We start from the raw sequence: 16,934 nt of genomic DNA on the forward strand, positions 1-16,934 counted from the left end.
GCGGCCGCCAATGGGGGCGGGGCTTGCAGGCCCCGGGGGCAGGTGACGGCCGCATCCGGATTGGGCCCCGGGAGGGGCGGGGCGGAGGCGTGGCCGGCGCCCTGGGCGCAGAGCTGGCGCGGAAGTAAAGCTTCAGTCAGGGCCGGGCCTGCGGGGTATCCTGGCTGGCTGTAATTAGGGCCTAGGCCTGCGGCTGGAGGCGGCACGCGAGTCTGAGGGAACTGCATCTGGTTTGGTTTGGGTGGCACTCGGAGACCGGAGCTGGGGCCGGGGCTACCGAGGCCGAGTTGGCTTTAGACACTTGGCCTGCCCTTGGACAGTGGGGATTGGAGAGGAGCGATGGGTGTTAACAGCTGCCCTGCGTGGCGGAATTGGAGGGGACTCAGTGGAAGTTTGAACATTGGGGGAGAGTTGTGCTAGGATGAGTTCAAAGTTTACGGCCTGGGTGGTTGGTGGCGTATGGATGGGTTTCGTAGGACAGGGGTGGTCAAGAAGTGTGGTTCTAGACAGAATTTGCGAGTGGTGATAGGCAGTGGATAGGACAGGTAGGATAGGAAAGGATTGATGTGATTTTCAGGGGAAGAGTTAAGTGAGGAAAGAGCTGTGGGTGAAACCCTGTGGGCGCAGGAAGTGTCAGATTTAGAAGTGGATGATAAGGCTTTCAGGCTTTTACCCAGACACACTCAGACCCTTGAGCTGTGAAGGAAGGAACAGCCCATCCCCAGGGCAGGGCACTACTCTGGGCTTGATGCCGAGGAACTGGGATTCAGAATCCCTCACCCCAGACCACTCCTTCCCCACCTTTCTCAGGTCCTGTGCAGATAGATGTAGCCTCTACAAGAGTCCGTGTTTATTACACAAAGGAAGGGAGGAGGCAGCTCCTTGAGAGGGCTTGAGCTTAAAGTCACAGCCTGTAAGTGACAGCACATGATAAGAAAGAGCCCACAAACCTGCACAGATGCAGGCTTGTGATCTTAGCAAGTCATTTAACTCAGATCCCTAGTTGCTCATCTGCTAAGTGTGGATGATACCAACCTTTTAGGGATAGTGAAATGTTTAAAGCACTAAGAACAGTGCCCAGCACAAAGTTAATGTAGCCATCCTTGGAGTCGAGGGTAGGCGCAAAGTGATGTGTCTAATATTAAAGACCTGTGGGTTGGAATTCAGCCAACATCAGGCCTCAGCATTTGGAGGGGAGAGGGAGTGTCCCTGGGATCATCTTTCCTAGCTTAGTCTTCTGAATAACATGGCAGAGACGGCATCCACTAGTATCAGGCAACTGAATCAAGGTGATGAGACTGTAGGTGTGCCACAATTCATTGGCCTGTTGGAGTACTAGGGGGTTTGGAAATGGCCCCTGTCGCACATTAGAATCACCTTGCAAAAAGCTCGTGAAAACTGCCAATTCCAGGCAGACGCCCAAGACCAACTGAATCAGCATCTCTGGTGGTGGTTTTAAAATTTGATTCAGGTAACTACTAAGCAACCAGTGCCCTAACCCTTAACCCCTAACATTCCAAAGTTGACTTGCTTTTTCTCCTACATGGGCTTCCTTGATGGATTTAGGGTCAGGCGTGCCCTTTCCAAGCTTCAGGCTATTTTTCTTTCCTGGTTCTTTGAGGAGGTGGAAAACACTATGAAACCAAGGCAACAGCTATTAGAGAACTAATGAATGACTTTGGAGACCAGAGCTTTCTCAGGATGAATGAATATGGAAGCCCTCAAGACACCCCCCCCCTCGCCCCCTCCACACATACACACACAACCTTGTCATCCCTTTCCAAACTGCTCCCTACCTCTGCCGGTGAGTGCAGTCTCCATCCCCTTCCCCCATTCCACCCTCCTGAGGCAGATTGTCCAGGAGTCAAGGCTGGAGTAGAGAGCTGAGAGCAATTCCATGTCCCTCAAGAGCTACTCCCAAGTTCATAATGGCACTCAAAACTAAAAATAAATCAGTGGTCAGCCTCAGAAGATGCTAAAGAATGAATTCATTTGAAAAATAATCAGGAGAAAGGGGTGGGAGGGCTAGGCAAAATAGGTGAAGGGGATTTAGAGGTACAAAACTTGCGATTATAAAATATAGTAAGTCATGGAGATGCAAAGTACAGCATAGGGAATATAGGCAATGGTATTGTAATAACACTGTATGATGACAGATGGTGACTGCACTTATCACGGTGAGTGCTGAGTAATGTATAGACTTGTCAAATCACTATGTTGTACACCTGAAACTAATATAACATTGTACATCAACTATACTTCAATACCAAAAATTTAAAAAAATTCTGAAATTTAAAATTTAATAAGTACATTTTTTACTTATTTTAAATGGAGCCTGAGGGTCCCAAGCAGTGCACCATACCGACTTTCAGGGGCATTGAGAGATATTTTAAATTTCCTGAGAAACTTAGCAGTCTCTTTCAGACATCAAGAGCAGTATTAGCTTCGGTTCAATGATTAGATTCGACAGTAGATGGCTACATCCTTTTTGATGATGTCCTATCTTTGTGAAGCTGGGTTTTTAGCAGTTGTGATGAGAAGCAAATATGAGATGAGAAAATCAGTGTGGAACAGGGATTGAGGGTTTGAGATGGTAGATGGTGACAAACGGGTGCCATGTTGTTAGGATATAACACTTATTAAGATGTTTGGATCTAACCATTTAGCAAATGACATTGTTAGCTATTTCTTTTGGCTTAAGGGGACCATGAAAAATTTATGGACACCCTAAATTACAGAGAACTGAGAAATTTTGGGAGTCTCTGAGATAATCAATCCATTAATTCAATAAATAGTATTTGAATCCTGAAATAATAATAATAAGGAGGAGGAAGAGGAGGAAAAGAAGCATTTATCCTGTCTTTTTTTTTAAATATGGGCTGTCCCTCGGGACTCCCAAATAGTTGATAAGGGCAAGTTTATGTAGGGTATTCTAGTCAAAGAAAAAAAGATAGAGCCAATCATAATTTTACTATTTTTAAAACTTAGGTAATAGATAGTAGGAAATGATCATCAATGACTGCTAACATCACTAAAAGAAAATCGGATCTTACGTGCCTCACAATGGAAGAACGCACCACCTACTATGAAATATTCTTACCAAAAAACTGAATTTGAATCTGGATCTGATGACAATTTTATAAGAAATACAAAAGAACGTCTTTTTTAAATGTCAGGAAGAAGCTAGGAAGATCCATGTAGTAGTGTATCAGAGCTGGAGACAGCAGTATGAATTTGTGTTTAGCTTAACTTGGATACAGATGATTACACATAGAAATAGTTATGGCTATGTGAATATACAAGGGTTAGTGTACACAAATGTCCTCACTCTGTCAGCTGACAGGGAGTAGAAGCAGTGGTACCCCAGTAGCAAAAAGCATGCCCAGAGCTTGATTACCAGTACCATTTTCCTTTTTTTATTAAAAAAATTTTGAGTTTGTTTATGTATTTTGAGAGAGAGACAGAGAACACAAATGGGTGAAGAACAGAGATAGGAGAGAGAGAATCCCAAGCAGGCTTCACACTGTCAGCGCAGATCCCATGAACCATGAGATCATGACCTGAGCCGAAACCAAAAGTCAGATGCTTAACCGATTGAGCCACCCAGGGGCCCCTCTTTTTTTTTTTTTTTTTTAATGTGTAATTTTGAGAGAAAGCAAGAGCATGGGCACACATGGGGAAGGGGCAGAGAGAGGGAGACAGAGGATCCAAAGTGAGCTCCGTGCTAACAGCAGAGAGCCTGATGCAGGGCTCAAACTCATGAACTGCAAGATTATGACATGAGCTGAAGTCAGTCACTTAACTGACTAAGCCACCTAGGTGTCCCTCCAGTATCATTTTCTAATGAAAGGAACTAAGACTCCTTGGAAAAAAGGCTGATTCTAGCACTGGGACAAGAAATATACCTGATAGATACATGATAGACCTGGAGCATATTGTGATGCCAGAATTTTTTAATGAAAAGAAAAAAAAATAAAACATATTGATGGGAGTATGTCAAAGTGACAGGGATACAGGAGCCAATTAGAGTTCACAATGGCCAAAGCTGAAACAATTTGAGCAACAAAATAAAGTAATATTGGATTGTAACCCAAATTATAAACTAATATCTAGCTATCTGATGTAAATAACACATAAGTAGGGGTACCTGTCTGGCTCAGCCGGTAGAGCATGCAACTCTTGATCTCAGGGTCCTGAGTTCAAGCCTCATGTTGGGTGTATAGTTTACTTAAAAAAAATAATGCATAAGTAAATGAGTGGACAGAGACAAATTTCTCATGCAGAAGAATTTGAAATAATTTATATAGATACTCTGCCCTCCAGAAGGTGAGGCACAATTGCCCATTCCTCAAGTTTGGGTTGTGAATAATGACTTCCTTCCAAAGAGGACAGTAGGAAAAGGGGGCTGAGGAGCAATTTGGTAACTTTGAGGAGAAACCTGACAAACATTACTTTAGCCAGGTGATCAAGGTCAACATCAACAGTGATAAGTCATGTTGATGGTATGCACCCTTGGTATGATGTGATGAACATGGTACTTACTGTTAGTTGTCTTCCTCCAAAAATGACATAACCCTGGTCTAATTGTGAGAAAAGCATTAAACCCCAATGGAGGGACATGCTACAAAACACCTGCCCAGCACACCTCAAAACTGTTGTCACTGAATACGAGGAAAGTCTGCGAAACTGCCACAACAAAGGGGACCTTCAGGATTCATGATGTTTGAATGTAATAAAGTGGTATCCTGGATAGGATCCTGGATTAGAAAAAGGACATTAGATCAAAGCTAAGGAAATCTGAATAAAGTATGGACATTGATTAGTACTACTGTATTGAGGGGCACCTGGGTGACTCAGTCGGTTGAGCATCCGACTCTTGATTTTGGCTCAGGTCATGAGCTCATGATTTATGAGATGGAGCTCCACATCAGGCTCTGTGCTGACAGCATGGAGCCTGCTTGGGATTCTCTCTCTCCCTCTCTCTCTGCCCCTTGCATGCTCACTCTCTCTGTCAAAATAAATGAATAAACATTAAAAAATAATATATTGATATTGGTGCATTATTGTAACAAATATACCATGCTAATGTGAGATATTAATAATAGGGGAAACTGCATGGACCTTTTGGGAACTCTCTATACTATCTTTACAACTTTTTCTGTAAGTCTAAAACTTCTACAAAAAATAATTTTTTTAAAAAATGAGGAGGGTATAATCAGTAAAATCTAGACTAAAGGAAATTCAACAAAGACAAATGACCTGCTTCCTTCAATAAATGAATTACAAGGGGGGAAAAGAGATGGAGGAGGCATATCACTTGAGGCAACTGGGCTTTATTTAGATCCTAATTTGAAGAAACAAACTTATAGAAAAAGTAGGACTGGGGGAATGTGAACACTGAGTGGATATTTGATAGATAGCAATTATTGATAATTTTTAAGTGTAATAACAGTTTTGAAGCTTAAAAGTATTCTTTTTTTTAATATGAAATTTATTGTCAAATTGGTTTCCATACAACACCCAGTGCTCATCTCAACAGGTGCCCTCCTCAGTGCCCATCACCCACTTTCCCCTCCCTCCCACCCTCCATCAACCCTCAGTTTATTCTCAGTTTTTAAGAGTCTCTTATGGTTTGGTTCCCTCCCTCTCTTTTTTTTCCCCCTTCCCCTCCCCCATGGTCTTCTGTTAAGTTTCCCAGGATCCACATAAGAGTGAAAACATATGGTATCTGTCTTTCTCTGTGTGACTTATTTCACTTAGCATAACACTCTCCAGTTCCATCCACGCTGCTACAAGAGGCCATATTTCATTCTTTCTCATTGCCAAGTAGTATTCCATTGTGTATATAAACCACAATTTCTTTATCCATTCATCAGTTGATGGACACTTAGGCTCTTTCCATAATTTGGCTATTGTTGAAAGTGCTGCTATAAACATTGGGGTACAAGTGCCCCTATGCATCAGCACTCCTGTGTCCCTTGGGTAAATTCCTGGCAGTGCTAATGCTGGGTCATAGGGTAGATCTATTTTTAATTTAAAAAAAAAAGGATTATCTTACAGAGATACATGCTGAAATATTTATAAATTATATGATAAATATAATCAGTGAGGTGGTAGTGGGTGAGAATATAAATAAAATAGAATTGGTCATGAATTGATTTCTAAAGCTGAGTGATGGTTCTGTAACAAGGGGATATTATATTATTCTCTTTACTTTTATACAGTTTGATGTTTTCCATAGTAAAAAGTTAAAAATAAAAAACAATCTTTGACTTCTCCTGAAGCTAAAGGTTATAATTTACATTTGAATAAAGCTTTGCATTTCACAGAACTCTTTCACAGACAGGATCCCTTTTGGTCCAGGAGAGGGAGGAAAAGTTAAGGGTCTAAGTCTCACTTTTTAGGCCTAAAGAAGACTGTGACCAACATCTATCATCTACTGGGAAATTTTTAATTATTCCACTTAATCCTCATGAAATTTTCCAGATGTTGCAAATGCAAAACCACGGGTGAGAATCACTGCTTTTGAAGAATATACAATGGGGGAGTGGGGAGGAGATGCCCCCAGCAGAGAGCTGCCAGATAAGATGGGGTTTATCCCAAAGGACTTACTAGAAGGGCTACATGCTGTGATTATTATTGGGGGGGGGGGGGTACTCACATATCTGAAGTCAAATCTAGCAGACTTAAAAGAGGTGGCATTCTATAGGAGGCAACTCTACTCTTAGTTGTCTGCAGGTCCAACATTGAAAATATCCACTGTGTTGTCTGGAGCTCATTAGGTGGACCCATTGATTATAAGAACTTTCCAGACACCTCCAACTTCATGCCCAGACCTCTTCACCTGAATATCCCACAAGCACCCCAAACCCAACACACCCAGGAATGGACTCAGTGTTTCTCCCCCCGCCACCAAACTCCCCCACATCTCCTGTATCCTCAGGTCTGTGAATGGCCCAGTCACCCATGCTGGAAACCTAGGAGTCCTCACGAACCACCCCCCACAAATCAGTTCTCGGTTCTTCTGATTCCCTTGAGTTGACTCCATTGTCAGTGATGGGGTTTTGGGGTGATGGTGGGGTTTGGAGCTGATGGCCAAGAAAGAATTCTTGAAGATGTCTTTGGTGCAAGGTGATTTTTATTAAAGCATGGGGACAGAACCCGTGGGCAGAAAGCACTGCCTAGGGTTGTGAAGAGTGACTGATTATATACCTTCAGGTTGGAATGGGGTTAGGGACAGTGTGAATCTCTAAGCAATTTTGGAAGCAAGGTTTCTAGGACCTTGAGAGGCTAGTGGTTAGTAGGAAAACATTGTTATTACTGTTTAGTAAAACCTCAGTCATGAGACCCTTCAGATGTGTATCATGGGTCATAGGTTTGGAGTATAGTTGCTAACATATACTTGGGGGTTAAAGATAAAGGGGGCTTGCAAAGGAATTTTTATGTGTTTAAGGAGACTCACAGGATCCTGGGGGATCAGGATCATGTTAAGCCAAGCCCTAGCAAGTGTCATCATCAAGGCAACTGAGCTCCTAGAGGAAGGTCACTCTACCTGTTTCAAGGACTTGTCAGTGGGGTGTAGGCAGTAAGGAGATTTAATTTTTCATTTCCTTTAGTTTCCCACATTACCATATCAAGCAATTAAGCCTCCTTATATCTTGATGAGGGTGATATTAGGGCTCCAGGAAATGGAGTCCGTAGGTTTCTAGAGATTAGGCTATGGATAAGATTGCCTTTTCTTGCAGTTTACTAAGTTATCCATAAACTGAAGGAGACTCCTGTCCTGCATGGCCATGATCTCTATCAGTCAACCATTTGCTTTCTTTCCTTTCTTCTGTTTTTGGGCAGCCAGGAGTGCCTGAGGACTATCACACATATCCCACCTGGTGGGGAGAGGGGATGCTGTTGGCCTGTACTTTGCTTCAGCTTGACTTATGCTCCCTCATCATCAGTGCCCTGACTTGAACTTTTCTCACCTGGACACAACTAACTACCTCTCCGTCCTGCCCCCAGTCTCATGCTGTCCAAACCTGCCCTCCACACAGTTTCATGAGGCAGCTAAAAGCCATGCCCTGGTGATATCTCTTTAGGGGCTGCCCCTGGCTATAGAACACAGGAGCTCAAATCTGAGAATTGCCTTCTATATTAGTGATCTATTACTGAATCATATTGGGAAATGTAGTGGCTTAAGACAACAGCGAACACTTATTATTTCACATTGTCTGTGGGTCAGGAATTAAGGAATGGCTTAGCTGGATGGCTCTGGCTCCAGAGAGTTTCTTGTGATGTTTTAGTCCAGATGTAAGCAAGGGCTACAGTCAAATGAAGGCATGATTAGGGTGGAGAATTTGCTTTCCTGGTGGCTCAACTTGGCGCTGGCTGTTGGCAGAAGCCTCAATTCTGTATCACATAGATCTCTCCATAAAGTTGCTTGAGTGTCCTCACAAGATGGTAGCCAGCTTCCTTCAGAGTCAGTGATCCAAGAGAAAGCAAGATGGAATCCATGTCTTGTGACCTAGTCACAGAAGCCAAACGCCACCATTTAGACAGTATTTTATGGGTCACATGGGCCGCCCCTCAGGCCATGTGAGAAGTAACTGCATAAGACAGGACTATCAGAGTGAGGATCATTTCGGAGGCCATCTTGGAGGCTGCCCACTACACCTTCCTCTCAAACATGATGTAATCATTCTCACACTTTGTATACCACCAGCACAAAAAGATTTCAAACTCCTAGAACCCACATGCTGTGTCTTGTGTCTTCCATGTTTGTGTTCTTAGGCCTGCAAGATCTTGTCGTCCCTCTTATTTGCCTGATGAAATTTTTCCCAGCTTTATTGAGGTATAATTGGCAAAAACTATATATATTTAAGGTGATGTTTTGATATACTTAAACAATGTGAAATGATTACTATAATCAACCTAATTAACATATCTATTACTTCACACTGTTACCATTTTTCGTGTGTGGTAAGAACACTTAAGATCTATTTTCTTGGCAGATTTCAGGTATGTAGTAAGACGGTATTCTAACTAGAGTCACTGTGCTGTACATTAGATCTCCAGAGCTTACTTGTTCTGTAGAACTAAAACATTATAAATTTTATTTTTAATGTTTATTTACTTTTGAGAGAGAGAGAGAGAGAAAGAGAATCTGAAACAGGCTCCAGGCTCTGACCTGTCAGCACAGAGCCCGACACAGGACTCAAATTCACAAACTGCAAGATCATCACCTGAGTTGAAGTCAGACACTCAACCGACTGAGCCACCCAAGTGACCCAAACATAACTTTTGATGAACATCTGACAACCTAACCCCAGCATGGCAACCACCATTCTGTTCTCTGCTTTTATGAGCTTGACATTTTTAGATTCCACATATAAGTGAGATCATGTAGTATCTGTCTTTCTGGCTTATTTCAGTTAGTATAATGTCCTCCAGGTTCATCCATGTTGTAAAAAATGGCAGGTTTTCCTTCTTTTTTAAGGCTAAATAATATTCCATTGTGTATATTCATAAATATGCCACATTTCCTTTACCCATGCATCTGTCAACAGACATTTGGGTTGTTTCCGTTGCCTGTTGAATGCTTATCATTCAAAATTGTGTGTCTAAATGCCTGGTATGGAATGAGAACTCAACACACGTTGATGTAAAATCCAAAGAAGAATGAGACCATATCTGCAGATGAAGTCGTCTTCGTAGGCTCCACACTCCTGCGCAGCGTTGTCTGTAAGCATGCTGAAAGCCAGGAAAGACATTTCGTGGTTCACCTTTTTGAAAAAGAGTATACACATTTTTTCTGAGAAACCACTAAATCATTATCAGTAAACTTTACCCAAATTTCTAAAAATCAGTGCCAAGAAAAAGGAAGCCCAAAGACTTGATAAAAAGTGTTAAGGGATAGAGAGCGATATCGGGTATATTGGTTAGCTTATTGCCATAATAATGCAGTGTAATAAACATAAAAACTGAGTAGAGCATACAGCAATGAACATTTGCTTCTGGTGCAAGAATTTGCAGATTGTCTGGAGTGCTTCTGCCTTCTTTGTTGGCTGGGGTGACTCTACCGGTTGGCTGGGGTGGTTCTGCTCCTGGTCCCTCATCCTTCCCCTGTGATTGGTGGGCTGTCTGGTGAGGGCAGAGGCACAAGAGAACATAATGGAGTGCCCCTGCATGCTTCCTGCTCCTAGTGATCACTCGGCCAAAACAAGTTCCATGGCCAAACTCAGAGTCAAGGGGTAGGGAAATCTACTCTCCCTGTGGGGGTGGGAAGACCTATGAAGTTATAAGGGAACAGTCAGGGGTCCAGGGAGGGGCGAATTGGAACCAAAAGTTCAAAAGTTCAATCTTTCAGAGCAAGAAAAGGTCACAATATTTTAGAGAGAAAAAAATTTCTAGCTGTTGGAAGATTGTCTCCGAATCTAAACTTACAAATCTACTTTGAAAATATTCCTATGGGAGTGAAGATTTCAATTCTGTATAAATGCTAATGACTCTGACATTCCTAATGAATATATTATTTTATAATGCACACTTGTTGGACCAGATTTCTGATTTTCCTTCTGAAGTTAGGGAAGAACTGAGCTTCCTAAGGGTACTGGTAACGTTGCTTGCTTTGGGGTCACACGGGGCAGGGTAATGAAATGTGAAATGTGTTGCGGCATTGTGTGGACTCAGAGCTGGCCTCAGAGCCCACTTGCTTGCCTCTCCAGAGCTGCTGCCTTCGTGGCCCTATTAGCTCTTAGCTGACTGTCAGCTAAATTCTTGTGGAGCTGGCTAAAAATGGCTAAAAATGTGTACTTTTTGGGGTGTGTTTGTATGGTAGTAGTAGAATCTTAGAAGCCTAAGGGATGAATCTCCAATGATGGGATATCAAGGAGCCTGACAAGAAAGCTAGTGATTCCTTCTCCAAAGTTACGGGAATCTTCCAGATTGAAAGCATCTCCACATATCACACTAAACCTCCTTGCCAATTTCATGTGATTCTGCTTATTACATTATCTTACTTGTTCTGTACAGCAGTCTTCAGACAAAAGCAGGAAAAGGCTCGGAGAAAATGACTTGGCCTAGACCACACACAAGGGGGAAGAGGGCATCTAGAATCCAAGTCGTATGGTATTAAGTTCTGTTTGTTTCCTTACGCAGATTGTGGCAGAAGCATCCTAAAACCCTCTTCATGGTGTGTCCGACCCTGCCCCCTCCACCGTCTCCCTCCCCTCCCCACACCCCTTCTCTTTGCCTCATTTTTCATTTTTTGCCTCTTTATCCTCTGGGTGTCCTGGCCCCATCTTCTGACACATTAGCTAGTGATCCCATCATCTTGAAAGAGGAGTGGGGTGTTTCCCCCCTGGAGCTACTGTTTAATTTGTCAGCCTCCTTTATCCTGAGCCCACTGTGATGGCTGGACTTTATAATAGACCTAGAGCTTTCGCTCTGGCCTCAGCCCCAAATACATTAAATAATTAACTTCCATCACTCTCCTGTGTGTGCCTTATCTCCGCATCATCCAAAATAGCCGATGGCATTTCCTCTGCATCAATAGAAAGCAGAAAGGTCAATTGGTGTTCGTGAAATAAAGATATATATTTTACAAAGCAGCAAGGTAGCAGGGTTCCTTTATTCTCTCATACCTGTGACTACTTCTTAACAAACACCTTCTGACTTCTTTAATCTCCAGCCAGTTTCCACCCACCATCTTGCAGTTTGGTTAGTGGTTAATACCAACCTGGGAGTCACCCCAAATCCAGACTGAGTCTGACTGAAGGAGAAAGTACTTTCCCAATAGTAATAATACAAAGGTACTTTCTTCTAGTCACCTTAAATCCTGCACCACTGCCCTCACTCCCAGTAAACCAAATGAAAAGTGAACCTGAATGAGTTTCTTTTATAAGGCATGGAGTCATGATCCAAGATGGATTTCCCACTCTCCCCTCCACCCCACCCCCCAGCTTTCTCTTTTTGAAAGCTGATATAATGTATAGCATAAATCTCAGGAGGATAAGATGTTTTCAGGCTGGACCTGTCTTTCTAAACATTGTGGGGGGCCAGGATATACCACCCCCAAAATAAGCCGTTTTGGCATAAGGATTATTTTGAGCTGAAAGCGAGTGAGAAACAGCAGATGCAGGAAAAGCTTTGTGCCTTCCCCTTCCTGCCTAAAACCATACATTTCCTAGAAGAAAAGTGCCCTCCCTGAGCCAGAAAAGCCCATTCTTATCATTGGAGATGGCGTGTCAACCCTGAGAAGGATCTGTACAAACAAACCTACTAAAATGACCTTTATCTTCCAATGGAAGAATGGATATCTTCCATTATCTTCCATTAACTTCCATTAGTTTCCCCCATATATTTCCTCATTACTGTCCCACAATTTGCCTCCCTTAGGAGCTTAAATCCCCTTCCTTTGTCCTGTTACTTCTCTACAAATTTATTCCTCTTGTCAAAATGGTATATAAGCTCTCAGAGCTTTGAGGTTTTCACTTCTTCCTGGAAAGCCCCCTTCTGCCATGTAAAAATATTAACATCAAATAAAATTTGTATGCTTTTTCTGCTGTCAATCTGGTTTTTTTTGTCAGTTCAACTTGTAGGCCCCAGCCACAGAGCCTATAGGCTACAGCTATGACCCAAACAACATGTTCTTAAACCCAGGCTACTGTTCCCTGGGCACATTCATCGGTGAGAGATGGTAGAGGCTACTTGAAATCCGGCTATTTCTTATTCTGACCCAGCAACTCACACAAGTATTCTGTTCTGATGTTGTGAAAACCATTAGTGAAAAGATTCTGAAACTTTTATTAACTTGTATAAGTTGCTACTATTGTCTCCTTCTTCTAGATCCATTTGAAATCAGGTTGGTCATAAAAGGATACGGGAGCTTCGAGGAGCTCTTCTCGGAGGTGAGTTCTCCTCCCTGTTACCATGATGGCAATGTCCCGGGTTTCCCAGGGCAAACCTGATCTTCAGTGTTCTATGCTAGCAATGGTCACAGGTTCTGGATTTTGGCTTGAACAACATATCAAGTTCAGAATTCTGCAAAGTCTCAGATTCCGCCTCCGGGAAGGAGCCCATGCTTGAGGCCTATTTTTCCTGTCCCAGACACAGGAGCTGTGAGATAAGCAACATGACTGCTACCTGCCAACCAGGAACAACTGCACAGCATGCAGGGGTGGGGATGGGCGCCATCAGCTCCGGGAAGAGGCAGAGTGAAGATCTGTGCCGGCCCCAACACCCCTCCAGAGTGTGAAGTTGGGAGTTGAGGGAACACAGAGGAGTGATGTTCACAAGCCCTTGAGCATGGCAGAGGTTCACTTAGGTACCCCGTGGTTCGTTTGGCTGCTGGGCAGAGGTGGGAATGGGACCTAGAGCACAGTGGCCGTGCTCCCTTGTCCTTGAACTGACCCCATCAGATTCCCCGAAGCCTAGTCACACTTTGACCTTTTCTCTCCCAAACGCTGCCTCTTCAGAGTATTCACTGTGGGGCATCTGAAGTGTTTGGGCCCTTCTTCCCAGTCCTCACACGACCTTCAGAAATGTTCGTGAGATGAATTAGCCCCAAGGAGAGCAGGCCAGAGTGCTGCTCCAAATAAAGACAGGGGACACAACAGGAAGAAGGGTCTGAGTGTGGTTCTCACACCAGGAGCGTCAACATCACCTGGCAACTTGTGAGAAATGCAAATTCTCAGCGTCCACCCAGACCTACTGAATCAGAAATGCTGGGGGTGGGCCCTGTCATCTGTGTTTTAACAAGCCCTCCTGGTGATCCTGATGCTCAAATTTGAGAAACACCGACTAGTCTAAAAGGCATTGCATCGTGCTGGGGGCGCGGCATGTGGACGACAGGTGGGTAAGGCCACAGGCCTCTCTGCCTCAGTTTCTTCAACTGTTAGCAGAGGCCAGACACTGAACACTATATAATCTGTGCATCAGATTCACCAGGTAGTTATGTAACAGAGATGTGCTTGGGCCACGTACCTACCCAGAGAAAGGAGGGGGTGGGGCTGGAGATGGCCAAAGGTTCTCTGTTTGACTGAAATTCAGACAGGCTCCTCTGAGCACTCTTTTGGCTAGGCCTCCACCTGGGCCCTATCTTCAGGTTGCTGAGTCCAGCTGAGCAAGAATCCTGTCAAGTCAGTTTATTGAGAATCACCACCCTTGATATCTTATCACCCCGGCCTGTCTTCAGCAAGAGTCCTGTTAAGTCAATGTGACAAAAGTCTCCCCTACTCTAGATGTCTTCTCCTAGTAACTTTATATCCCCAGAGTCCCGCTGTGCCCCATCCCATCCCTGGTTATAAATCTCCAGCTTTCTGTGCTATGTTTGGAGTTGAGCCCTGTCTCTCTCCCCTATTGCAATAGTTCTGAATAAAGTCTTCTCTACTGTTTTGACAAGTGTCAGAATAATTCTCTAACACTATGTTTATACATGTGCATGTTTCGGAAGCTCCTCAAGCAAGTCTGATGTAGCCTCTTGGTTGAAAACCCACATGCGTAGCGGTTAAGAGCATGGGTGGTGGCATCAGAGAGACCTGGGGTGACAGCTCAGCTCAGCTCTGGTAACTGAGTAAATAAGCACATCAGCTAAAAGAGGGGGATAATGTCTCCTCTCTCTCCCCGTCTCTCTCATCAGTGAAAAGATCCAATGACATAAGGTCCTTAAACTTGTAAGCTCAGAGCACAGCACTGGCATGTGACAGGCACCAAATAAATCCAATGTTAGCTGCTCTGGGGAATAATTATTACATAGATGTGTTACATTCATCAATATACTTCTAGATAAGGAAAAGATGAAATAGGTGATTTACTTTATAACCATGGGAAATATATTTATTAGAATAAATGTCTTCAATACTCCATGGATGAGCTTGGAGAATAAATCACAGAAGAGAATTGCTTTTTGGATTTTTAGTCCAGGTCCTTATATATATGCACATCTTGCTTGTTAGCCAGGAAAGGGCAAAAGTGGACCCAAAATGGGTCACCTGAAACAAATATTTGTGACTCCTGGTTAGCAGCTCCGTGTGTCGGAGGCCAGTGTTCAGCGACCTTCAGGAGCCAGCTGGCCACAGAGCACTGTGACTCAAAGCAGACAGGCACCGAGCCTGTCCTCCAAGTGGAAATGGTAAAGAGTAGATGATTCTCCAGGCCATCACGGGGAGGTGCAACCCTCTGGAAGCCCTGAGGGCACGAGTGCGGGAATGCTGTTCAGGAAGCCACGCTTGGTCCAGAAGCTCACCTCAGAGTGTAGACCAAACACCAACTGGCCCGGGGTTCCAGGTACAGGCAGATATGTTTACTACTCTCTAAAGGACTCCCTCCTCTTGATAAGGAATTGAAAGTAGAGATGGTGACTCCGGCTACGTACTCATTTCCCATAACGGAGTCCAGCTATGTGCTGAATGGATTTGTCCCCTTGAACTTGCTTGCGTTTGGCAGTTGTTGGTGTGGGTTGCAGAGTGTGGGCCCTTTACCCATTGTGATCAGCAACTGCTCCTCAAAGTACAGGAGCTGGTCAACTTCAAAACAGTCACTGGCATGAGGCACCACTTTTTCTAGAGCTGCCCGGATCTCGGCTTCGCTGGCATTCTGGTGCCTTGCTCTCTTGAGGTAGTTATAGACCTCCTCAAACACTTGTGCTCCCAGCTTCTGCATGGCTGATCTGCCATACAAGTTAGAAGAGGTAGAAAAGAGTTATGCATTCAAATCGCCCACAAGAAACGTCTTTTTAAATCATTAATTACACAGATCACATTGTGGCTCTGAGATTAGAAAATAAAGGGAAAAAATAAGATGTGATGGCTCTACTGTGAACACTCAATAGTGTTCAAGAGACCCTTCTTGAATGTCTATTATACACCAGGTGCCTTCTAGGAACTCGGAATACGACATTGGACACATTAGGTAAATTCCTGACTTCGTAGAGCTTCCCTTTTAGGGAGAGAAAAAGCAGAGAAATTAAAAAATACACATGCAATAAAATATCAGGCAGCGCTATGTGCACTGAAGAACAATAAAGCCAGGTGATAGGGAGAGAGAGACAGACAGACAGACAGACAGACAGGCGAGGAGCTGGCCAGTCCCCTGTGAGGAGGTGTCATTTGAGCAGAGACCCACATGAAGTGAGGCCAATACTGGGGGGAGAGAACTGGGGCCCTGAGGCTGAAACTTGTTGGAGAAATATCAAGAAGGCTGGTGTGGCTAGTCAGGAGAACAAGGGGGAAGAGGAGAGTGGGATATGAAGTCAGAAAGCCCATTATTAATATTAATAATATTAATGAGAGCAATATAATAACAATGAGGAGGAAGAGGCAAAGGAAAGGTAGGCACTTTCCTATGCACTTAACCTTTACAACAGCTCTGGCAGGAGGCATTTTTAAAGTCCCCTCCCCCCCTTTTTATCAAAAGCATTTTTTAATGTTTATTTATTTTTGAAGGAGAGAGAGACAGACGATGAGCTGGGGAGGGGCAGAGAGCCAGGGAGACACAGAATCCGAAGGAGCCTCCAGGCTCTGAGCTGCCAGCACAGAGCCCAATGGAGGGCTCGAACTGACAGACCATGAGATCATGACCTGCACTGAAGTCGGATGCTTAACCAACTGAGCCACCCAGGTGCCCCTCGCCCCCCCTTTTTTTACAGATGGAGAAAATGAGGCTTAAAGGGGTGAGGGCATTTGGCCAAATTCCCACCAAGACTCATGTTTGTATTTCTGTGCTCAACTCCGGCCCTTGTCCTTTCGTGGCCACAATCTGGGCATCATCATAATAATGTCACACCTGCTACCTTTATTTTGCCTGCGTTTCCCTCGACCTCCAGCTAGGGTCACAGACTAAAGGCCTGTGAGCAAAACTAGGCCCAGGGCATGTTTTGTTTGATCAGCACTATGCTTTACGTTCTTCTGGTTTGTTATTATTTTTTAGCCTTTTAATGTGGAAGT

The 16,934-nt window shown here is 43.9% G+C and overlaps 1 protein-coding gene across 10 annotated transcripts in view; it reads right to left on the bottom strand.

The window, feature by feature from the left end:
- Positions 1-5,660: 5,660 nt before the first annotated feature.
- NEK11 (NIMA related kinase 11) overlaps positions 5,661-16,934 on the bottom strand; it is a 287,681-nt gene continuing 276,407 nt past the window's right edge. For 4 of the 10 annotated variants that reach the window (XM_053903809.1, XM_053903810.1, XM_053903811.1 and 1 more), the window contains one exon: positions 14,831-15,658. In XM_053903809.1, the coding sequence (XP_053759784.1) occupies positions 15,388-15,658 (271 nt within the window). In that variant the 3' untranslated portion in view covers positions 14,831-15,387. Of the gene's footprint in view, positions 8,516-14,830; positions 15,659-16,934 lie in introns of those variants that run through there. The other 6 variants (XM_053903813.1, XM_019436300.2, XM_019436317.2 and 3 more) reach the window with 4 other exon arrangements.

The sequence above is a fragment of the Panthera pardus genome, unplaced genomic scaffold (assembly GCF_024362965.1).
Source record: "Panthera pardus isolate Hobbes unplaced genomic scaffold, ASM2436296v1 HiC_scaffold_16, whole genome shotgun sequence".
Classification (NCBI taxonomy): domain Eukaryota; kingdom Metazoa; phylum Chordata; class Mammalia; order Carnivora; family Felidae; genus Panthera; species Panthera pardus.